The following is a 24,618-nucleotide window of genomic DNA, read 5'->3' as shown; positions in this document are numbered from 1 at the left end:
CTTCCGGTATATATATATATATATATATATATATATATATATATATATATATATATATATATATATATAAATATAATCTCCAGCGAATGATACCGCTGAAGTTGTTTGCATTGATCAAATTCTACCGAAGAGTACTTGACTGAATTGGTAATTGATTTTTGAATAATTTTTTTTGTTGCCCGATTTGAACGAAACTTGATAGTGCACAGCCCAAGAGAATGGTGAGTAAGGTGGCCCAAAATTTTTTGCGCTCTCGTTTACCGTTTTGGCTGCATTTCGGGAATACATACGAGTTTTAGTAATATACAAGATGACCTGTGAACCTGTTGTGACCACCGCGGTTGATGAAACAAATCATTTCAAAAAAAAGATGCGACAGCGAACGATACCGCTGAGGTTGTTTGCATTGCTCAAATAATCCCGAAGAGTACTTGACTGAATCGGTAATTGATATTTTAATAATTTTTTTCGTTGCCCGATTTTAACGACATTTGATACTGCACACCACAGGTGCGCAGGTGAGTAAGGTGGGCCGAAAATTTTTGCTGCACTATTGTGTACCGTTTTGGCTGTATTTCAGGAACATATACATACATATGTACAAAATGAGTTTTACTAATAATAGAGATAAAAAATAGTCTGTCTTCCTTTGTTAATTGTCTTTTTCTTGCAATATACCATTATGACAGCAATATACTACTTCCTGCAGTGCAATATTGCCCAAATAATGCTTGAGGGTAGAGCTGTCTGTATAAAAGCAGTGTTGGAACAAACTAAGGGTTTGTAACTAATCAACAAAAGTTGGGACACCTGCAGGAATTGTTTGCATCAACTGACAAGGCTTAATTTACTTAAACTTGTCTTCTGATTGTGTTGTGGCTTTGGGTCTGCCAGACCTCTTCCTGTCAGAGTTTCCTCCAGTTTCCAAGTGCCTTTTGATGGTGTAGGAAACTGTTCTCACGGACACCTTGGCTTACTTTGCAATTTCACTTTAGGAAAGACCTACAATTTAAGGGTTATAATGGTCTGTCTGTCTTCCTTTGTTAATTATCTTTTTCTCACCATTCTGATAACATACTACTTCCTGCAGTGTAATATTATCCAAATAATGCTTCAGAGGGTGTAGCAACAGTCTGTTCCAACACTGCTTTTATAGACAGAGGGTTTGTAACTAATAAACAAAAGTTGCAAACAATTCCGAGAGGTGTTACATCAACATTCAAGGCTTAATTTACTTCCATTGCTGCAGAACAGCTGCAGTTGCTAACCCATTACTTGTTCCCTGAAAAAAGAATTTTTAACAACTCTGAAATGTACATTATTTTTCAGTTTTTGGTAACCTAAACTTTTTTTTTAAACCTCTGGCAGTTTACCACTTTGTTTTGTACCATTTGAGGTTATTCACTGGACTTGAACTAATCAAATTTCAGGAAAAAACTGAAAAATGGGGGCGTTCTAAAACTTTTAACCGGTAGAGTATAGCCACGAACGCTGGAGTCTCTGGGCATTAAACATTACAATGTATCCAGAAATTCGTTTGGAGATATGATACGAGACGCCATGACGCCGGCCATGCCCCCCCCGGTCCAATCAGCGGACTTGGCGCCCCTTTTGGCCAATCACAGGAGCAACGAGCGGATCGCGTGCCAAAACCGTCCAGTAAGGGGGGGGTGTGGGGTGGGTTACGAGAGGGAGTCCCCTCCCCCCCTGGACAGAGAGTGAATAATTGTTCGGCACTATCTGACGGGAAACAGTTGCAGTTGGTTTTTGCTGGCCGGATCGTCTGAGATCGCCTCGCCGACTGGCGCTCGCTGCCTTTTCTGCCCTCGCGCTGGTTGGCGTCCGTCCTTCATCCTCCGTCCCTGGTACTTGGAGTGGCATCGTGGTTGTGGGTTCGAGTCCCACCGATCCAGAACGTCAAAGACCACATGAGGTGGACAGGCCCAATATAGCTCTGGTCTCCAGCTCACCCTTTCCTCGAGCTGGAAGCCTTTAATAAAGACCCGACGGGGTCCATTTCTGGGTATCTGTGTGTGTGTGTCCGTGGGCCCATCTAGAAGTAGAATTAAGTGCTTTTGTTGTACATTATTTGCCTTGCTTAGTCGTGATAACTCTGATCTGTGTTCCCCTCCCGATTATTCTTCCCCTTATCCCCCAATTATTGTAAATTCCCCTTTTGTTGAATGTCCCAGCTCATCCTTGTCCTTTCTATCATTGGTTTGCTGCGCTGTGAATGGGAATTAGGAGGCTTCATTGTTTCCGTAATTGTGCAATCGGCCCAGCAGGAATCTGGTACTCTCCGCTCGGGGTACGACTCGGATCGCGCAGATCCTGCCGAGGGTGAATTTCCCCGGTAGCTTGGACGACGTGGGTATTTAGGTATATTGAAATTGGCAATTGACCCTAACCGTGGTCGACCTATTGGCGATCTTCGGTCCGATAATGGACCCATGACCTTTCGGATTTATCTGAAAGGTACGACCTAAATTCAGGGTGTTCGGTGGAGCAGACTCCACTGCTTCACCTAGCGGTCGTGCTCACCGCCGAGACCCGGCCCCACAACAATATATCTGCATAAGTGAGTGGGCATACCAGTTTGTGAACTGTCATCTGCGACCACCACATGTGGGTGGGCTCCAATTGCTGGAATTGAGACCGACCAAGTCTCAAAGCATCCACATCCATTTACGTGTGTATAATATTGTTTTGATTGTGAGGGGGGGTAGATGGAAGAATCCAATAGGGAATATAGCATTGTGTGGAGTTGCTTGGTCTGTGGACGTGTGGGAGGCATCTCAAGAGTAAATCAGGAATCTGTGAGCTTAAGTGTTACCTGTCACCACAAGAGGGGTGGTGCGGTGTTAATTAGCCAAGTTAGTAAGAACAAGTTCCCCATGTGTGATTACCCTCTGAATTTTCCCTATGTTTTTAAATTTCAAGATCAGCAATAAAGGTGAGGAACACATACCTAAAATCACATCAAACGGGCAGGTGAGGGAGGGGGTCGCCAAAAGGGAGTCGTCCTCGGTGGTTGGTGAGGGGACAAAGCGCACCAAGCTGAGGGAGTCAACAAAGCACACTAAGCTGCACAGCTAAGCCTAGTCATGGCATTCCAATTACAAAATAAATAACGAAAAACATTGCAACAAAGCATACATTAATTAATACTACCAATATCATTTAACAACAATAATGAATGTATAATCCCAAGACTGGCCCAAGCACATCTGGGCTTGGTGAAAGACAAGCAAAATGCTCCAGCAGTACGGCAAAGCAGGTATGCTACAAGGCCATGAAGACCAATGAAAATTTGCTCCAAGAGACCAAGAGGCCCACTAATGAAAATAAATTGAGCAACCCTGATGGCAAGGTATTTTAAGAGTCATGTGATGGTTCAGTGTTGTTAAACGCCATCTTCTCTTACTCTGTGAAGTACGACTGGAAGTTGCGCGTTCTTGGCTGACATCACCTCCATGCATGCGGCGATGCGAAGTAGCCATGATTCTGGGTAAGGAAAAAAAAATCCATATGTTTTGCACACAAACACCTGCACAAACATTCGTTTAAAAATACAAGGCAAGCTAACCAAAACTTCCCCAACAAGCAAGAACACCCCAATGATTTCATACCTCTGACATTCACAACGATAACACACCTTGTTGAAACCATTATCAAAGTTACTAACAAGTCATTGAGGTCATCGATAGATTACAGCAGCACATAATGGACATGCTATGGAGCAAATTGTAATTTCTGGCTGGAAAGGGGAAGTTCGTTTCAAAAAAGAGGATTGAAAACTGTCATCAGCCTTTAATGGTGATGACCTCGATTCCCACCCACGAAAGGCAAAAAGTCTGTGAGCACCCCCGCCCCCCCCCCCAAAAAAAAAAAAACATGCATCTGTGAGGGCGATCAGCAACCACCTCGATGATAGTAAAATAAAATGGTCCCACATATAGTGCGGTTGCCACAACAGCAGTCTGTCCATCAATTGCAACAAGCGAGAGGTCTTTCAATCACCTGAGACTCAAAAACGTACCTGTGAAGCACAATAGGGTGGGAGATGGTGAACCATTTGGCACTCCCCGGTCTGGCATGAAGAGCTGGGTAGGTGAGATCTCAGATTCTCAATGCAATGAATGCAAATAACTAATGGGGTGAAAGTTTAAGATACTTCACACGACAAAGGCAGTGGATACTTGATTTACATAATAAAAAAAAAAAAATTAAAAAGAGAAAAACTACATTTTTCACCAAGACATGACACAAACACACACAGACACAACAGTCAACATCCAAGACGGTTGTTTACAAACTGGATTACAACACAAAGCCATGGAGTGATTTTTTCCTTTAATGCTCTCCATATGAACACTTGTTATGAATCACAGTCCATGTCACATGTATAGTGAGAACTATTCTTAAAATTGCAATCATACAATGTTGCATGATTTGATAGGGTGAATAAGTCACCAGTGAAGGTAATCTTATGATTTATGTGATTCGTTCTCATTACCTTTCACAAATGTACATATATCCAGGTGTACCATGCTCCATAATGGGTAAAACAATATTCATTTTGACCACCCCCACCCCTTCCCCTCATTCAGGTTTGGCCTGAAAGTGACTTTACCTCCCTAGTCAAGCATTTGTTCTTAAACTCTTAATATTCAGGTGGATTGTGCAGTAATTACAAGAATGAATCTGTCATTGGACGTGTATGCCCTCCATAGTTCCCGTCAGTGTTACCACACACCATGGCGGGTGAAAGGTGCGAGAAATTTATCAGGGGTAAAGCAACATCCAGGCCACCGTGTGCAGTCTCTGCCACTTCAGTTTATTTTGAAGATGTGAATCCTCCAATCTGTAGTAAAGTTATCATATCTTCATTTTATGGGGATCCACATTACCAACGCTTCTTTAACTCCAGCCAAACTAAAAAGAAAATTCACCATGGAAATACAATGGAGGGTATAGTTGAGGTTAAAAAAAAAGAAAAAAAAAGTCAGCAATAATAAAAACAAAAAACTTCCACACCCTGAGAGACACCCCACCACCTTCCTCATGGATATGCTAACAATCTCGCACACCCCTTCCCCCAAAACCCTCACATGGATCGACGCCCCTGAAGCGAGATATGGAATACAGTATTAATATTTTTTTTACAACTGTTCCCTGGACTTAAATTATCATTTGAATGGAGATAAAGTTCATTTTGATGAACAGGAACTACAGAAAACAAGATAAAGTTGAATTCAACAATTTTGCTGGAAAAAAAAAAAAAAAAAAAACAATAAAGAGAGGCCCAAAAATAATACAATGTAAACAAATATACACTTGGCTCAAGGGATGGAAAACAGAACAGGACTTCCTCCAAGGGCTTCCTTCCACCGTTAAACAAAATCAGGGATTGGGAGTTTCATCTGTCAATTCTAAACTTCCATGACATTGCATATTTCAGGTCATCTTGAATTTCAGCAAAAAGTAAACATCCTTCATGAATCCAGCAATTTCAAAAAAAAAGAAGTTGTGGGTATGGTTAAAGAAAGGGGGATGAGCCTCCTGACAAGCCCAAAAGGCAGTTGTGTGCCCATCTCAGATACAGAATGGTATTGAGAGCAGATGAGTGGGAAGACATGAAAATCTCTTGATCACGGTGTCCCAAATAAACCCATTCCGATAAAACAGCATCATTGCACGATTCACTCATCTGGCATCTGATGGCACTTCTCAGTAGGTCCGTTGAGCAAGACACCATAATCTTGAGGATCATCAGCATTCCTTGTAAAGAGTCAGACTATTGGCACGTCAATTGCCCAGAGTGTGGTCAACTTATTTTGCAGTGTGCAACCACACCTGATCCTCACTCGGGTATTCACCCCTCCAGATGAAAATCCTTACAATGATGACACCCGATAACCATCATGCAGACTCAATTAATATCCCACCGAACTATTCACAATCAATCAGCCCTTGGATTTGTACAATGAGCAATCGCAATTTTATTTTTGCTCATCCATGTGTCTTTTAAAAATAAAATAAAATAAAAAACCTGCAAAAGGAAACCTCAACCATACATACGTGACATGGATCATATCCTGTTATCCCAAGGTAGAGGAAGGTGGGGCATCCATTTATTATACAAGCAAAGATAACTAAGAAAATGGCAGGTACAGCCTGTCAGTTATAAATAAAACATTATTTTACTGTTTGACTAAAAGGTAACGCAATAACCGTTTAAGGACAAAGGGACATGTCCCTAAGCTCGAAAGTGGTGCAGCTCTGATATTTTAGATTTTATTTTTGTTTTTTAACATTTGCACCTTGAATGGCAAAAAATTGATGTTTCCAGAATTTTTGTCAATTGGTGGGGCGGGGGGGGGGGGTGAAATTAACAAAAAATAACAAATAACCTTGTATTTTTCATCGTCCAGACTTGACTTTCAATTCATATGCACGATTATAGCGAGACGAGTAATAAAATGGGACCTTTACCTGAAAATTAATTGAGATGCTTGTTGTCTTCAAAAACTAATTTTTAGCAAGTAACGCTGAAGAAAAATTAAAATATAAAGCACGAAGAAATGTAACCATGGGATTTGTTTTGCGATGAGAGAGCCGTGTACATATTACTGATGTAGATCGAGAGGAAATGCGTTACAAGAGCAAAAAAAAAAAAAAACGGGTCGAGATGTCGGGATCCGAACAAAGGGAACGGGTCGAGATGTTGGGATCCGAACAAAGGGAACGTGTAAAGATTGTCCCAAAGGAACAAAATGCAAAAGGCCCTCAATTGACAGGAGAGGCTTCTTCAAATTGTGCAAGGCTCGTAGAAGATGATGCACACGACAACCAAAAAGGAAGACCTTTTTTTTTGAAAAAGGCAGACAATGGAAACAGAAGAGGGTGTCACAAGATAACATCAGGAAGATAATGTCAAACATGGCACCTGAAAAACAGGAAGATATACAGGACATGGCACAGTCTTCCTGGAATTCCAAATTCCAACATCAAACAGACCCTCCTCCACCCAACATACAAGCACTCAAACATTGTTCCAGGAAATTAGGTAGTCATTCGAAGAAAAGAAAAAAAAAAAATCATATAAATTACAGGTAAATGTTAAAAAAGTTGACAAACCAAGTTTACCTGCTTGATGCATTTGAATCTCAACCAGAAAGCAATTAAATTGCTGGGCCTGTCTACTGGTAGGAAAACTATGTGGATAAGCTTTACCCAACATTGGCACCTTAACCAGTCTGAATGTACATTTCAGAGTGCATGTGCGTGTGTAACTTCCCTGGCACTACCATTTGAAAGAAAACAAATTCGCTCAGTGGGTAGGGAGAGTGCATCTCGCAGTCCTGGAGCAGCCAAATAAAGTACACGACATGACGTGAATCGCAGCATTCGTCCATTCGACGAATTGCGCAAAACAAGGCATTTCCACCTTGAAAGGGAATTTCAGATTCGAGATCTTCACAGGCCACGCACCTTTTGTTCTCTACTTTCAGAGGAAAAGTACAACGGGCAACAAAAGGCAAACAATATCCAAGCATATTACAAGTGCATTCACCAGGTGCTTCCAGGTGATGAAGGTAACAAAGCAGGCAGTCAGTGACATGGTCAGACAGACAAAAGCCTTGTTATGAAGTGTAAAAAGGGCACGTGGGAGGGGAAAAAAAAAATACCAAGAGGCAATTCATTTTGTATAATAGTAATAACGTCACAAGAAATTTCATATCAGTGTACGAATCCGTTTGGTTATGATAACCAACTCAACCTTTAGTAATTATCAAGACCTTGAAAAGCAATCTTTGGTAGCAAATAAATTAGAGGATTTGTTACATGACAGACTACAGGGAGCAGAAAATCCAGCCTTTCATAAAATTAAAAATTCCAAACCCAACAAGATAAGTAAAACTCACTTCATAATTCAAGACCTATCAAAGGCATTCTCAAACTGCCTCAGATCTATTAAAAAATAAAAACAAAGAAGAGGATAAAAAACAACGCATGGCAAAACATGGACTAAGCTGCAAAGCTAAATCACACAGACAGCTTACGGTATACCTACCAACTTTATTACATAAATGTACAGGGAGTATGGTTGGGGAGGTGGTGGTTTGGGGGGGGGGAATACAGTCTATGAAGAGGGAGATGAGCAAATGCAAAGTTGGTGAAGAAGATGCCAGGAGTCGACGACACGAGTGCAATGCACAGCGAAAAAAAAAAAATTAAAAAACAGGGGAGAGTCCGAACGAGGGGGTAGGTGGTAGGGATACATTTTAAAATAACCTGGGATACAAGGCCAAACAATTTATGAGCAATCAAATTGAGAACAAAGGCCAGGAGGGATTAAATTAAAGAGAGAAGGTTCAGCTAGTGGCTGGATACAAGTTGCACCCAATAAAATATAGGAGGTGGGATGAAGAGGTGGGGCTTCAGCAGCTTCAGAGTTTTGTTTTGACACCTTTTTTTTTTTAGATAGCATGTGGAACCATTGTCAAAGGAGAAATGGTGGTACAAGGGTAAATGCAAGTAATCAGAGTAGTCAAGAAGGGTACATGTTTGGATGGAGAGGGGGAGGAAGGGAAGAGAGGTGTGAAGGTAAAAGCGAGTGAAGTGAGAGAGAAGGGGACAGGGTTGGGTAGGAGGCAGAGCACCGTGGGTCACATGGCATATTTGTGCGTCCAATCACGAGCAACCTTGTTATATCTGGAGGGAAAGAGGAAAAGGTGAACAATCAAGTTGAGATTTGTCTCACCTTACCTTCTACTCAAGCATCAATACAAACACACCCCTCCCTTCACACCTGTCTCTGTCTGTCTTGTACAATTTTGCAATCTCTGGAACCAAAGGGTCATCAGGGTTGGGATCGCACAGTAGAGAACAGATGGAGAGCAACACTAGAGAGGGAAAGGGGGGGGGGGTGAAAGGATTTTTTTTTTAAAGCACCATACCACTCACTTCAAAATCATTACTTCAAGCACAAGGAGCATCAAAATCTCAGCAAACAGGTCACAGGCGCAGCACCAACACACCTTTGCTGACAGTTAGGGCAGGAGACCATTGCGAACGCAGAATGTCCAAGCAGATGCTGCCATTACTGTTTATGTTTGGGTGGTAAATCCTTGTAGTAAATGCCACCTAATGGAACAGTTGGATAAGATGAGAGCAGAAGAGAAAAAATAAAAAAAAAACCAAGATTAAACAATAAATATACAGATGGAAAAAAACTAAAAAAAAAAACTAAAAAAAAAACTTCCATTTTAACTGGAAAAGTACAAACCCAACCTCCTCTCCTGTGCCATTTATCATCACTGAGATTTTACTTTGAGAGAAATACTTCAACATCAGTGCATAAGCGAAACAGCAAGGACGGGATGACAACCTTTGGTGGCTTAAATGGGTAGTCCGTTGGAAAGTGAATTGTGAGGAAGAAGACGCCTCCTTGGTAAGGACTGTCTGGCTGGAATGGGGGGTGGGAGGGGAGAGAAAATAAATAATAAAAGTTTGAAAAATACATTTACAATTTCAACAAGGAAAACAAGTCTTTATAAACCAATTGGTCAGCACAGAAACACGATCAAACTCCCATCCGAATGCCGAGGTACATGCCACCCCGCTGCGAGAAAGGCGAACAGACGTCTCGGGCACAGGCCCTCTGCCTTGAAAACGCCAACCCAAAAGCTATACTTCACCCTCGCCCATGGCATAATATTTCCAAAGGCAAGGCGAAAGGCCCACCAAACAAACAGCAATGACCCCTCGAGGGTATTAGGCCCCGGGGGCCACAAAAAGTTCCCGGGCAGCCAAGTCCATCAACATTTCCTTGAAGAAAAATAAATCTTAACAATTCCAATACTTTACTAATTATATTTATTTATATAATTGGTGTTATAATTGGTGAGCCTGGTGTTGGCGCAGTGGTTTGGGCAGCGGCTTGGGATCCAAAAGGTCATGCGTTCAAGCCCCGTTGGGCCACTGAATTAATACACCAGGGGGTTAACTCAGCCTGTCATCGTTCCGAGGTCGGTGAAGTGAGTACCAGTGTACTGGGCCGGTGTATACCCTATCCCTGTGTCGTAAGAGGCGACCAGGGTTGCGTCAGGAAGGGCATCCGGCGCAAAATGTGCCAAAATCACTATGCAGATCATACGGATGATCCGCTGTGGCGACCCCAAACGGGAGCAGCCGAAGGAAGAATATATATATATATATATATATATATATATATATATATATACATATACATATACATATACATATACATATATACATATACATACACACACATTTCCAGCGGTGTGCATGTGACCGCTGTTTTGACAACCACTGGTCCGATCTATTGCTGGAGACCTGAGGATATGCCTTTTCAAGGTTTTATATTAATCGGACAAGCGGTTCCCAAGTTACGGCCATTTTATTGCATTTTTCAGTGTTGGAAAGGTGTATGTGTATGTATATATATATATATATATATATATATATATATATATATATATATATATATATATATATATATATATATATATATATATATATATATATATATATATATATATATATATATATATATATATATATATATATATATATATATATATATATATATATATATATATATATATATATATATATATATATATATATATATATATATATATATATATATATATATATATATATATATATATATATCGCAGCTGAAGTGTCGTTCCACCTTCTCACGCCATTTTTTCCCTAAAGATCTCAGAAAAATGATAACAGCCTATTAATAATAACAAGCCGAAACCCCGTCACAGACGGATTCCATGAGCCCAATATGACAACCAGTGGCGTCTTTTAAGAGCCGGATCCCAGTTGATGTACTTCATGGAGGCCTACAAAACGTCCTTGTACACTACTCCTTGTGAAGAAGTCCCCTGATTTGTGCACGTGTCTACTTTGACGAACACCGTGTCAAAACTTCTCAGGTCGCAGTACCGAGAAAAACGTGACACGACCGTGAGGAGCACAAAATTGGTCCTTCAGTATTAATATAGAGATACAATGTTTCGTGTTACATTTTTTGTGTCAAATTCACATTCTGAGGTGGTCAGCCTGTGCAGAAGAGGGTTTTACATCGCAGACGCTATTTTCGAGGAGTGGAATTACACCGCTCAGCAGTGACGGTCTATCGACCACACGTAATGTCAGCGAATGACCGATGTCATGACGTCCTTCCGCCTCTCAGCGGTGACGTCACACATCGCCATGTAAACGAATGCAAAACGAAAAGTGTTTATTCTGCTTCAGAGTTGAAGTTTGACTATTGCCACTATGTGCGATGCACTATTACAGGTACGAAGTTTTTCAGTCCAGGTCACAGTACCGAGAAAAACGTGACGCGACTGTTCGGAGCACAAAATTGGTCCTTCAGTATTAATAAGTCGATAATAGCACAATAATTGGCAGTAATAAAAAGAATAACATGATACAATGACCAATGTCTGTCAACCAATGACAGGAAACAGTGCTATGACATTACCAATGACCTCACAATTAATGTTTATTTATTTTTTTGCACAATGACATCACAAGTCTTCTTCTTAGTTTGATATGACATCACAATTGACGCTGGGGACCTGAGTGTTTCCCAGGTGTTTCCCAAGTTATGGCCATTTATGATACGGTTGGTCCGATCAAATTGGAAAAAATGCCCCAATCGAGTCGTCATTTACGAGAGCGAAGGAACGAAGCTGAACATACTGGCACGCACGAGTATATCAAATAGACACAGTGGCACTGACACTGATACGGTGTCAAATCTAAATTTTAATGCATCTCAATACGACCACATGAATGCAGAGAGTGCACCATCACAAGCAGGGCTTTTCATGGCAAGGGTTCCCCCTCCCAGCCCCCAGGAAGGGAACTTTCATTACAAGGGTTCCTCCTCTGAGCCACCAGGTAAGGAACTTGCATTATAAGGGTTCCTCCTCTGTGCCACCAGGTAGAGAATTTGCATGACAAGGGTTCCTCCTCTGAGCCACCAGGTGGGGAACTTGCATTACAAGGGATCCCCCTCCCAGCCCCCAGTTCAGGAACTTACATGACAAGGTTACCCCCTCCCAGCCACCAAGTAGAGAACTTACAGGACAAGGGTTCCTCCTCTGAGCCACCAGGTAGGGAACTTGCATTATAAGGGTTCCTCCTCTGAGCCACCAGGTAGGGAACTTGCATGACAAGTGTTCCTCCTCTGAGCCACCAGGTAGGGAACTTGCATGACAAGGGTTCCTCCTCTGAGCCACCAGGTAGGGAACTTGCATGACAAGGGTTCCTCCTCTGAGCCACCAGGTAGGGAACTTGCATTACAAGGGTTCCTCCTCTGAGCCACCAGGTAGGGAATTTGCATGACAAGGGTTCCTCCTCTGAGCCACCAGGAAGGGAACTTGCATTACAAGGGTTCCTCCTCTGAGCCACCAGGTAGGGAACTTGCATTACAAGGGTTCCTCCTCTGAGCCACCAGGAAGGGAACTTGCATTACAAGGGTTCCCCCTCCCAGTTAAGGAACTTGCATGACAAGGGTTCCTCCTCTCAGCCACCAGGTTGGGAACTTACATTGCAAGTGTAAATAATCCAAATATTTTGTAATGGGAAAAGTATAACCAAGCTACTCAGTCATAATCGTTTCATAAATCCTGAAAAAAAAATAAAATAAAATAAAATAAAATCTACCTGCTCGTTACATCACACCAAAATATATTTATTAAAAAATATTTTCTACTTTTATTATTCCCCCGAGCTGTATGAATTGTCTGCTGAATAAATACTGTCAGTTTAGGTCGTCTGTAAATGTCCACAAGCACTTATAAACGAGAACACATCAAGATCCTGACGTGAACACTCAGATTAGCATCACGCGAGCCCAACAGCCTCCCATTATGGACGACGAGCACGTTCAATGGAATCTTCGATCTCTTACTCTACTCAAAGCAGATGCAACGAGAACGGCCACTTGATTGAGTGCATACCTCTGCCAGGCTGATTAGTTTACCTCTTGCATCCCACCGATATGCCAGATCTGGATTCGGACCTGAACTGAAATTTAAAAATCGGCTTGTCCTCGTCACCAAACGTTGGCCAAATCCGTCCACAACTTTTTGAGACAAGCTACATATCGTTTTAGTCCGATGGCACCCAATGGTGAAGAATCATTTAAAATTCTCACAGTTATCTCCAGATCTGGATCTTCACCAAAATCGAATCAGTTCGTCCTTGTCACACACTCAACCTGCCCACAAAATGTCATCCAGATCCGTCCACAATTTTGAGATATCCTGCACACAGACAGACGTAAACACACAACATCCAGGTAGAGGTTAAAATAAAAAAAACCTCTAATTCTACGTTAGTTGGACTATATCGACCTATTCCCCAATGTCTCCAAAAAACAGGGCAAGAAGATGAACGTCTGCATCACTTATTACATACAATGGTGAAGCCTGGCATGCCTAGTCACTTTCGGTGATCGTGGGCCCACGGTCGCACTTCATTCCAGCTGACCTTCATCCTTTCGTCAACGGCACGTCGTGAGGTCTCTCTTGGCCGTCCAACCCTCGTCGTCCCATCAGGCGCCGACATAAATCGCTCTTTGCGGTACATGTTGCCAATGCATCCGCAGCTCCTAATTGCAATAGCTACGATGCTTTTCCTAGTCAACCTCCGTCTTACTAGGTATGCCACGCCAGGTTTTCTTGTGGCCGCTGTAGATGAAAGCCATTTGGATTAGCCACACGAGAAGGCACTCGGTGCCACCTCGAAATCATATGTTGTGAAGAATGACCAAACAATTTTTTTTTCATCGACATCAGCAATAGAGCAAAACAAAATCTTTCGCAGCACATAAGAGGGAATTCAAAGCCAGGAAGGGGGGGGGGGGGGGAAATCAGGATACCATGGTGTCAAAATGTGCATCTATCGAGGGTAGTGCTATATTACCGGTCCCATAATTGTAGCTTGCCAGTGAAACACTAAAGGCGGGCAGAGGGTGAGAGAAGAGAAAGAGAAAAAGAAACATTAATAGGGTGAGAAAGAACACGCTCGAGGATCAATGGGTACAAAGGGTGAACAAATTACTGGCTCAATTATTTATATATATACATACATACATACATACATACACATATATATATATATATATATATATATATATATATATATATATATATAAAATTATCCTCCATGAAGATTCTTGTTTTAAAAATAAATAAATTAAAAAAAAATCGACCCACAATCCCCCCCCTCCCAACCAAGCCCTTCTTTCCATTACTTGGACTTACTGTCGTCCCCGACGGGCCCGGCCGAGCATTGTGCTGGAGGATCTCTTCCTAAATCATTCAGTTCCTACACACACACACAACACACACACACACACACAAACGTTACCCAAGCACATCGTGATACTTGCACAAGAAATGCTCAACAAACGCGGCCGATGTGCACGAAAAGAGGAGCGAGAAGAGGACGAGGATTAAAAAAAAAACTACAATACAAAAATAATAATAATAATAATAAAACCACCATGTCCGTCAAGAGCAACGAGAAAGAAAACAAAATAACGACGTGAGGAGAGAAAAAGGGTACAAAGCCTCGCCCCAAGAATAGCATCTCCCGCCCCCATTCAGCGCCTTTCTCGCCTTCCCAATGACAGGCAGCCAGAAAAGGCATCACACTCGGATTCCCACGAACACGAGCCTCTGAATAACCGACGAGGCGACGTGTTCGTCGCGTCAGATGCGTCCGAGGAAAAACTAAATAACTCGCCAGGCCCGAGGCCTCGGTCATGGCGGAGACGAGAACGAGCCGAGCGGCGGTTCACAGGCCCGTGGCCCTACACTGCGGACCGTCCTTCGGCCTCACCTTGTGAATTCGTTTCAACGCCATCACGTGGAACTGTATTTGCCCGAAATCCCGGCTCGTCGAGGAAAACTGCGATCAGAAGCGCCGGCGACGAGCCCAAAGTTTCCTCCTATCCGGTACACGTTAATAACGAGCAGCGACTGAAAGCAGATTCAATAGGAACGGTCGAACGAGCCCGTTACCCGGTGTAAGAGGCTCCGCCCCCTCTCAGCGTTTTATATTTCCCGACTAGACGGATCACTCCGCCGGACCGATCACTCCGCCGGACCGATCACTCCGCCGGACGGATCACTCCGCCGGGCCGATCACTTCGCCGGACGGATCACTCCGCCAGGCCGATCACTCCGCCGGACCGATCACTCCGCCGGGCGGATCACTCAGTTGGACTGGGGGGGATTCATTTTTCACATCAAATCATTCCGCTCGTTGTTAACGACGATGCGCGACGTATGGGAGCTTTTTTCCCGGTGGAACAGTGAGTGTGAGTGTGAGTATGAGTGGTACTCCATTTACTCAGACGTCTCGACGGACGTCACATGTGGATAGTTTTAATTCGCCGTTGAATGCGACATTTGCCCTGATTGGTCGGTTCTCCTTCATCCGGCTTTGTTTCATTCTCGTTGCCGTATTTATGAATCCCCCCCCCTGTACGTACTTCATTTAGAAGAACGCGCCTCACAGCACGGTCCAGAGGGCCGCATGCCTCGCCTGCGTCCTCTTCTCTTCTCTCTCATATCCTGGTGATTCATTAATTAATGGACGTTAAACCCACGTGCCGTCTCTTCCCGCGTTTCTTGGTGGACGTTAAAGATCCTTCACGAAGAGTAGGCGAGCTATCTCCGGCACTCTGAACAAATCACAAATTCCTGTCCGAAAATACAGGCAGTACTTACTGCTGCTCTGACCAACAGGGGGCACTGCATCTGAGGAAATATCAGTGTAAGTTACATGAGAACGGGGGACAGGGAGACTCCGCACATGTTGTGCTGTGTGCTCGGAGGAGCGCCATGACGCATGGCAAACGTTTCTTGTCACGTGGGTCATGGGCGCCATTTTGTATCCTTCGATCGTTCATTGAATGAGTTCGCGACGTCTCGTCATTCTCTTTTTTATTTTTTTTTATTTTAAACCACAAGATGCCGTGCCATTGGATGCACCAATCGATCAGAGAAGGGGTTTTAAAAATGTACGGATTCCCATCAGACGATGTCTTGTCACCCCCCTTGTAAAAATGGTAACATTGCTTTTTTTATCTTCTGACGCATACTTGGGTGGTGTATAGGTAACTGACAGCTCTGTATACCCAAAAAATAATTAATAACCCGAGTTGCGTGCATGAAGCAAAAACATACCGACTGCTTATAATTCAAAACAGCTCACTGCACTGGAGAACGTGGAGACAAGAATGCTGCACTGACCCTCCTCTACCTGGAGGGGGCGCTACATGATACACATTTACGTACCCCCCAAACCCACAAAGACCATTAATTGGGGTCATGCTGATCCTATGTCGCAAGTCTGGTTGGAATTGGCCCAGAACTGTAGGAGTAGTGTGACACACAAATACAAATGAAAAATCACTCTGAGAGTGACACTTGGCAAAACAGAAAAACACTCAGTGGAGCCGCACACTTCCACCAGGCTGAACAGTTTACATTTTGTATCTGATTCCAGACTTTAACCAGAATCGAATCGGATCGGATCGGATTGTTCTTGTCACCAAACGAACTCATCCACCGAGATTTTATCATAACTCCTCCACAACTTTTGGAGATATCGTGTAATCACGTTTTTAGCCCTCTATCCATCAATGGTGAAGAATCAGTTATAAAATTAAATAACTGTCGGATCTGGATCCGGATTGGGATCTTCGACAAAAATGAAGCGTTGCTGTTCTTGGCCTGTCCCATAAACACACAAACATTTTAGAACGATTACTTGAAAACTGTGGCCAAAAATTGTGACAAACAGGCAAACACACACAAAAGCTACAGGCCAACATACTTAAGGAAAAAATATTTTTCGTCAAGTAACAATCACCGGTCCATGAATAATAAGGATACACCTGCAGTACTCTCACTTTAAGACACGTTTTACATCACATGACAAGTGTCCAGTGGATTTTACGTCACACGACACAAGTGTTCAGTGGATTTTACATCACATGACACAAGTGTTCAGTGGATTTTACGTCACACGACACAAGTGTTCAGTGGATTTTACATCACATGACACAAGTGTTCAGTGGATTTTACGTCACATGACACAAGTGTCCAGTGAATTTTACGTCACATGGCACAAGTGTCCAGTGGATTTTACGTCACATGGCACAAGTGTCCAGTGGATTTTACGTCACACGGCACAAGTGTCCAGTGGATTTTACGTCACATGACACAAGTGTCCAGTGGATTTTACATTACATGGCACAAGTGTCCAGTGGATTTTACGTCACATGGCACAAGTGTCTAGTAGATTTTACGTCACATGGCACAAGTGTCTAGTAGATTTTACGTCACATGGCACAAGTGTCTAGTGGATTTTACGTCACATGACAAGTGTCCAGTGAATTTTACGTCACATGACACAAGTGTCCAGTTGATTTTACGTCACATGGCACAAGTGTCCAGTTGATTTTACGTCACATGGCACAAGTGTCCAGTAGATTTTACGTCACATGACACAAGTGTTCATTGGATTTTACATCACATGACAAGTGTCCAGTGGATTTTACGTCACACGACACAAGTGTTCATTGGATTTTACATCACATGACAAGTGTCCAGTGGATTTTACGTCACACGACACAGTGTTCATTGGATTTTACATCACATGACACAAGTGTTCATTGGATTTTACATCACATGACAAGTGTCCAGTGGATTTTACGTCACACGACACAAGTGTTCAGTGGATTTTACATCACATGACACAAGTGTTCAGTGGATTTTACGTCACATGACACAAGTGTCCAGTGGATTTTACGTCACATGGCACAAGTGTCCAGTGGATTTTACGTCACATGACACAAGTGTCCAGTGGATTTTACGTCACATGGCACAAGTGTCCAGTGGATTTTACGTCACATGGCACAAGTGTCCAGTGGATTTTACGTCACATGACACAAGTGTCCAGTGGATTTTACATCACATGGCACAAGTGTCCAGTGGATTTTACATCACATGACACAAGTGTTCATTGGATTTTACATCACATGACAAGTGTCCAGTGGATTTTACGTCACACGACACAAGTGTTCAGTGGATTTTACATCACATGACACAAGTGTTCAGTGGATTTTACGTCACATGACACAAGTGTCCAGTGGATTTTACGTCACATGGCACAAGTGTCCAGTGGATTTTATGTCACATGACACAAGTGTCCAGTAGATTTTACGTCACATGCCACAAGTGTCCAGTGGATTTTACGTCACATGGCACAAGTGTTCAGTGGATTTTACATCACATGACACAAGTGTTCAGTGGATTTTACGTCACATGACACAAGTGTCCAGTGAATTTTACGTCACATGGCACAAGTGTCCAGTGGATTTTACGTCACATGGCACAAGTGTCCAGTGGATTTTACGTCACACGGCACAAGTGTCCAGTGGATTTTACGTCACACGACACAAGTGTCCAGTGGATTTTACATTACATGGCACAAGTGTCCAGTGGATTTTACGTCACATGGCACAAGTGTCTAGTAGATTTTACGTCACATGGCACAAGTGTCTAGTAGATTTTACGTCACATGGCACAAGTGTCTAGTGGATTTTACGTCACATGACAAGTGTCCAGTGAATTTTACGTCACAATACACAAGTGTCCAGTTGATTTTACGTCACATGGCACAAGTGTCCAGTTGATTTTACGTCACATGGCACAAGTGTCCAGTAGATTTTACGTCACATGACACAAGTGTTCATTGGATTTTACATCACATGACAAGTGTCCAGTGGATTTTACGTCACACGACACAAGTGTTCATTGGATTTTACATCACATGACAAGTGTCCAGTGGATTTTACGTCACACGACACAAGTGTTCATTGGATTTTACATCACATGACACAAGTGTTCATTGGATTTTACATCACATGACAAGTGTCCAGTGGATTTTACGTCACACGAAACAAGTGTTCAGTGGATTTTACATCACATGACACAAGTGTTCAGTGGATTTTACGTCACATGACACAAGTGTCCAGTGGATTTTACGTCACATGGCACAAGTGTCCAGTGGATTTTACGTCACATGACACAAGTGTCCAGTGGATTTTACGTCACATGGCACAAGTGTCCAGTGGATTTTACGTCACATGGCACAAGTGTCCAGTGGATTTTACGTCACATGACACAAGTGTCCAGTGGATTTTACATTACATGGCACAAGTGTCCAGTGGATTTTACATCACATGACACAAGTGTTCATTGGATTTTACATCACATGACAAGTGTCCAGTGGATTTTACGTCACACGACACAAGTGTTCAGTGGATTTTACATCACATGACACAAGTGTTCAGTGGATTTTACGTCACATGACACAAGTGTCCAGTGGATTTTACGTCACATGGCACAAGTGTCCAGTGGATTTTACGTCACATGACACAAGTGTCCAGTAGATTTTACGTCACATGGCACAAGTGTCCAGTGGATTTTACGTCACATGGCACAAGTGTCCAGTGGATTTTACGTCACATGGCACAAGTGTCCAGTGGATTTTACGTCACATGACACAAGTGTCCAGTGGATTTTACGTCACATGACACAAGTGTCCAGTGGATTTTACATTACATGGCACAAGTGTCCAGTGGATTTTACGTCACATGGCACAAGTGTCTAGTGGATTTTACGTCACATGGCACAAGTGTCCAGTGGATTTTACGTCACATGACACAAGTGTCCAGTGAATTTTACGTCACATGACACAAGTGTCCAGTGAATTTTACATCACATGGCACAAGTGTCCAGTTGATTTTACGTCACATGGCACAAGTGTCCAGTAGATTTTACGTCACATGACACAAGTGTTCATTGGATTTTACATCACATGACACAAGTGTTCATTGGATTTTACATCACATGACAAGTGTCCAGTGGATTTTACGTCACACGACACAAGTGTTCATTGGATTTTACGTCACATGACAAGTGTCCAGTGGATTTTACGTCACACGACACAAGTGTTCATTGGATTTTACATCACATGACAAGTGTCCAGTGGATTTTACGTCACACGACAAGTGTTCATTGGATTTTACATCACATGACAAGTGTCCAGTGGATTTTACGTCACACGACACAAGTGTTCAGTGGATTTTACATCACATGACACAAGTGTTCAGTGGATTTTACGTCCCATGACACAAGTGTCCAGTGGATTTTACGTCACATGGCACAAGTGTCCAGTGGATTTTACGTCACATGACACAAGTGTCCAGTAGATTTTACGTCACATGGCACAAGTGTCCAGTGGATTTTACGTCACATGGCACAAGTGTCCAGTGGATTTTACGTCACATGGCACAAGTGTCCAGTGGATTTTACGTCACACGACACAAGTGTTCAGTGGATTTTACATCACACGACACAAGTGTTCATTGGATTTTACATCACATGACAAGTGTCCAGTGGATTTTACGTCACACGACACAAGTGTTCAGTGGATTTTACATCACACGACACAAGTGTTCATTGGATTTTACATCACATGACACAGTGTTCAGTGGATTTTACGTCACATGACACAAGTGTCCAGTGGATTTTAAGTCACATGGCACAAGTGTGCAGTGGATTTAACGTCACATGGCACAAGTGTGCAGTGGATTTTACGTCACATGACACAAGTGTCCAGTAGATTTTACGTCACATGGCACAAGTGTCCAGTGGATTTTACGTCACATGGCACAAGTGTCCAGTAGATGTTACATCACATGGCACAAGTGTCTAGTAGATTTTACGTCACATGACACAAGTGTCCAGTGGATTTTACATCACATGGCACAAGTGTCCAGTAGATGTTACATCACATGGCACAAGTGTCCAGTAGATTTTACATCACATGACACAAGTGTCCAGTGGATTTTACGTCACATGACACAAGTGTCCAGTGGATTTTACATCACACGACACAAGTGTCCAGTGGATTTTATGTCACACGGCACAAGTGTCCAGTAGATTTTATATCACATGGCAAAAGTGTGTGTGTGTGTGTGTGTGTGTGTGTGTGTGTGTGTGTGTGTGTGTGTGTGTGTGTGTGTGTGTGTGTGTGTGTGTGTGTGTGTGTGTGTGTCCTCCATAACTCAAAAACCATAAAACCTCGCTGACTGAAACTTTCCGTGCACACAAAAAAACTCCAAGGAAGTGCAAGAGTGAAACTTGGGTGTTTGGGTTAATTAAAACACCCCTTTTGAACATAATTAACGACCTTATGTAATTATATCCTTCATCAGGTGATCCTCGGCCACTTCGCTGTCTGGGATCTTAAAGCGTTTCCTGGGTAACCTTGCTGGGGTCTGAAGCCGCCATGTTTTTTTTGGCCTGCTCAACCTTGCCTTGACTTGGAACAGGCCGCAACGATTTCTTAACGATGAAGTTTTTTTTCATTTTCCTCACTTATCAAATGCCTGTTCGTCATGGCTACGAATCCTTATATACATCGATTTTGTATAGACGAGTTTTCAAATTAGGAGCTTGGAGTGATTTCATGCCATTATATGATACAACTTTCCACGATGTTCTCTCACGGACTCGTTAAAGTATATCATCAAAATATTATTTCCGTTTGGAGGATCGGATATCGTCGGGATTAAATAATTGTCAAAATCTTTCATGAAATCTGATAATTTAAAGAAATAACGAGTCTTATAACGAAGCCGATATAGTTATTTACATTAAGCAAGCAAAGCTATGTTCCCTCTTCCATACATACACAAGAAAATGTGAAATTTCCAAAAAATTAAACTTATCCTTTTCTACTGTTTGGATAAGGCCAAAAAAAAAAAAAAAAATGTTGCATTGGCGTAACCCGCCCGACCCTAAAAATTCCGCCGACCCTACGTTTTTTTTTTTGTTTTTTTGCTATCGAAAAATTTTGCCGAAAAAATTTGAAAAAAAAAAAAAAAAGAATTTATTGCTATTTTTGTTGTTTTGCTATCGTTTTCAAGTATCTTGTTGATTGCGATCGCGATCGCAAAAACCCGGAAGTGTTTCGGACAGAACCCGCCGACAAAAAGGGTGGTACTCGAGCCGGGGGAGATTTTGGGAGGGAGTTATTAGGAAAAAAATAATAATAAAAAAAAAGATCCCGACCGACCTACCCTATTTTTCAGTGACCCGTTACGCCAATGCAACATTTTTTTTTTTTTGGCCTAATTATATTGAGTGAACAAAAAAATTTCGTAATGTGCCAAATTTAACGAGCCTCATTGAGCTATATGATTTAATGTATTCACTGCTTGACCTTGTGACCTGTCCCCCAGAGGGACTGCCTATCCATAGTGTCTGCCAAATCTGTGTCTATATTTTCGGAAGTTTAACGAGGTGCTCCACAGGGAATCAAAGCAAATCTGGTAAGAAAAAAAAACGCACGTTAAAAAAAAAGTTATAACATTTATGCGGACCTTGAACTGATGCACCACGTGACACGTGCACAGATAAGCAAGCAACATGGCAGATTTTCTGCAATGTTTATTTCATGGGCAATTGAACTTTGCGATGTCCCAGGGTTGTTCTGCATTAAGCTGCAATTCTTTTGTGGATAAAGTCACATTATTTCATTAATTTCTTTTATTTCACTAAGTGTCGCGTGCGCGGTGAAGACCAGCTTTAAAGTTTAAGGGATCCTTTGTGGTTTGCAGCAACAGCTGAGCCAACCGTTCCTTAGCATCCATTTAACCCTCCAAAACTCCACGATTGATGGCTTGTCCTCTTAATTTGTCACCCTTAGCAGCTCCCTCATAGTACGGTGGAAATAATATGCTTTGAGAGTTGGTATAACCCCCTGGTCCATCGGCTGCAACAATGCTGTTGGGTTTGGCAGCAGAAATATGACCCGTATGTCGTCCACCATGTCTTCAATATCCACAGAATGGCCTGGGGTGTTATCCAGTAAAAGCAAGGCCTTGTTGTCCATGTTTTCCTGTGCACAATACATCTCGATGTAGGAGAAGTATGTCGAATCCCAGTCTTGAAATAATGTTACAGTCATCCACACCTTCTTGTTTGACCACCAAGCCATGGAGAGATTGGCCTTGTAGAACCCTTTCAGTGTCCTATCGTTCTCAGAGAGGAGTTTCTGAGTTTTCAGAGAGGAGTTGCCAGAAGAGTTTCTGGCAACCCTCGACCGATTCTGTCACTGGACCGAACAGCATCAGCTCACGTGTCCTAAAAACCAGGTCTGCTGCTCTTGCACTTCCTCTCTGCTCTGTCACTCCACGTCATCTTTCATCTGCTTGGAAATCAGCAAACACTACATCACATCAAAAGGTTCAAAAACAGATTCCCTCAACTAAAGATCCAATGAGCTTACTTCCAATCATTAGCAAGATCATGGAATCCATCATTGCAGTCAATATAAAATCCATCCTTTTCTCCAACATCCTCATCTCAGATCACCAATTTGGGTTCAGACCTAGTCAATCCACAATGAACATGCTGTTTCTACTCACCCAACAATGGATGGAGGCCCTCAAGGTCAGGCCTCTTACTGATCTTCATTAATGTCTCTCTGACTCTCGGGAAAATCCCCTTATCAATTTGTTGACGACTCCATCCTCTGCCGTGACATTCCTCATCCTTCAGCAAGGCAGGCTGCAGCCTATTCCTTCTCTTCAAACCATGAAACAAAAATCGCAATGTGGTCAAACACTTGGAATATGTCTTTCAATCCTGAGAAATCTCACATTCTCACGATCTTTCTCTCCGAAAGGACCATATGGCAAACCCTCCTATTGACTTTTTAAACAATTCTCTTGAGGAAGTTCAGCCACTCACACTCCTGGGTCTCACAATCAGCCATGATCTTTCTTGGGCAAACCACATTTAAGTTAGCCTCCAAAGCCAGCGGCCGACTGGGCATCCTCCCTCATACAAAGCCTTTCCGTGGCACACCTGAACTCCTATCCACCTATAAATCCTTCATCCGCAACTTGGAGTACCGCTCTCCCCTCTGGGCTGGCTCTCCTACCTCAGCTTGATGCCATGGAAACCAAGGACTTCAATATCATTGGAATCAACCACTATGAAGCAGAGTCCATGGGCCTGTCAGTTTCCCATCCAGACAGGGAGGTGGTCTCTCTGTCTTCTACCACATCCTCTCTGATCTTTCACCATCTGCTCGTTTTGTGCTTTGTTCCCCCTGGGTTTCTGCTGGGTGCACACGGTCCACCATCAACCCCCCCTCTGGTGAAACTACCTCAATCCAGGATCAGTGCTCACCTCCACTCATTCCTTCCTTCCCCCCCCCCCCACCCACTTGTAGAACCAACTTCCACATCCTCTTCAATGTCACTCTTCCTTCTGGCTCTTCAAGACAGCTGTTCACCACCATTTCAGATCGTGCCCAATCCAAAACCATGATCTTCTCCTCCCAAACTTCCAGTTTTCCCCTACTGTGTTTCCTTCTATATCAATCTTGTCCCTTCCCAGCCCCCTGTTCCTCCTCACACCCATTGTTTGTCCAAGTATCCCTCTATCTTGGCTTTCA

General features: G+C 42.7%; 1 protein-coding gene across 1 annotated transcript; it reads right to left on the bottom strand.

The window, feature by feature from the left end:
- Positions 1–4,816: 4,816 nt before the first annotated feature.
- LOC147013587 (ubiquitin-conjugating enzyme E2 D2) lies at positions 4,817–15,131 on the bottom strand. Its single transcript, XM_085855518.1, has 7 exons — positions 14,908–15,131; positions 14,328–14,391; positions 13,987–14,018; positions 9,395–9,472; positions 9,045–9,150; positions 8,816–8,909; positions 4,817–8,718 (listed from the first exon to the last, which is right to left on the bottom strand). The coding sequence occupies exons 1-7, from the start codon at positions 14,929–14,931 to the stop codon at positions 8,673–8,675; spliced, it is 444 nt and encodes a 147-aa protein (XP_085711644.1). The 5' UTR covers positions 14,932–15,131; the 3' UTR covers positions 4,817–8,672.
- Positions 15,132–24,618: the final 9,487 nt, after the last annotated feature.

The sequence above is a fragment of the Eptatretus burgeri genome, chromosome 14, assembly GCF_056783735.1.
Source record: "Eptatretus burgeri isolate ZD-2024b chromosome 14, Ebu_testis_v1, whole genome shotgun sequence".
In the NCBI taxonomy this organism is placed as follows: domain Eukaryota; kingdom Metazoa; phylum Chordata; class Myxini; order Myxiniformes; family Myxinidae; genus Eptatretus; species Eptatretus burgeri.
The sequence above is the reverse complement of the archived record's forward strand: the minus strand, read 5'-3'. Positions and strand labels throughout refer to the sequence as shown.

Bases quoted from the DNA above. Each gene is read 5' to 3' on its own strand.
- LOC147013587 (XM_085855518.1), bottom strand. From the start codon at position 14,931: ATGGCGTTGAAACGAATTCACAAG. The intron at 14,392-14,907 runs GTGAGGCCGAAG...GTGTGTGTGTAG, and splicing joins CGTTGAAACGAATTCACAAG to GAACTGAATGATTTAGGAAG. The intron at 9,473-13,986 runs GTAATATAGCAC...CCCCCATTCCAG, and splicing joins AAGCTACAATTATGGGACCG to CCAGACAGTCCTTACCAAGG.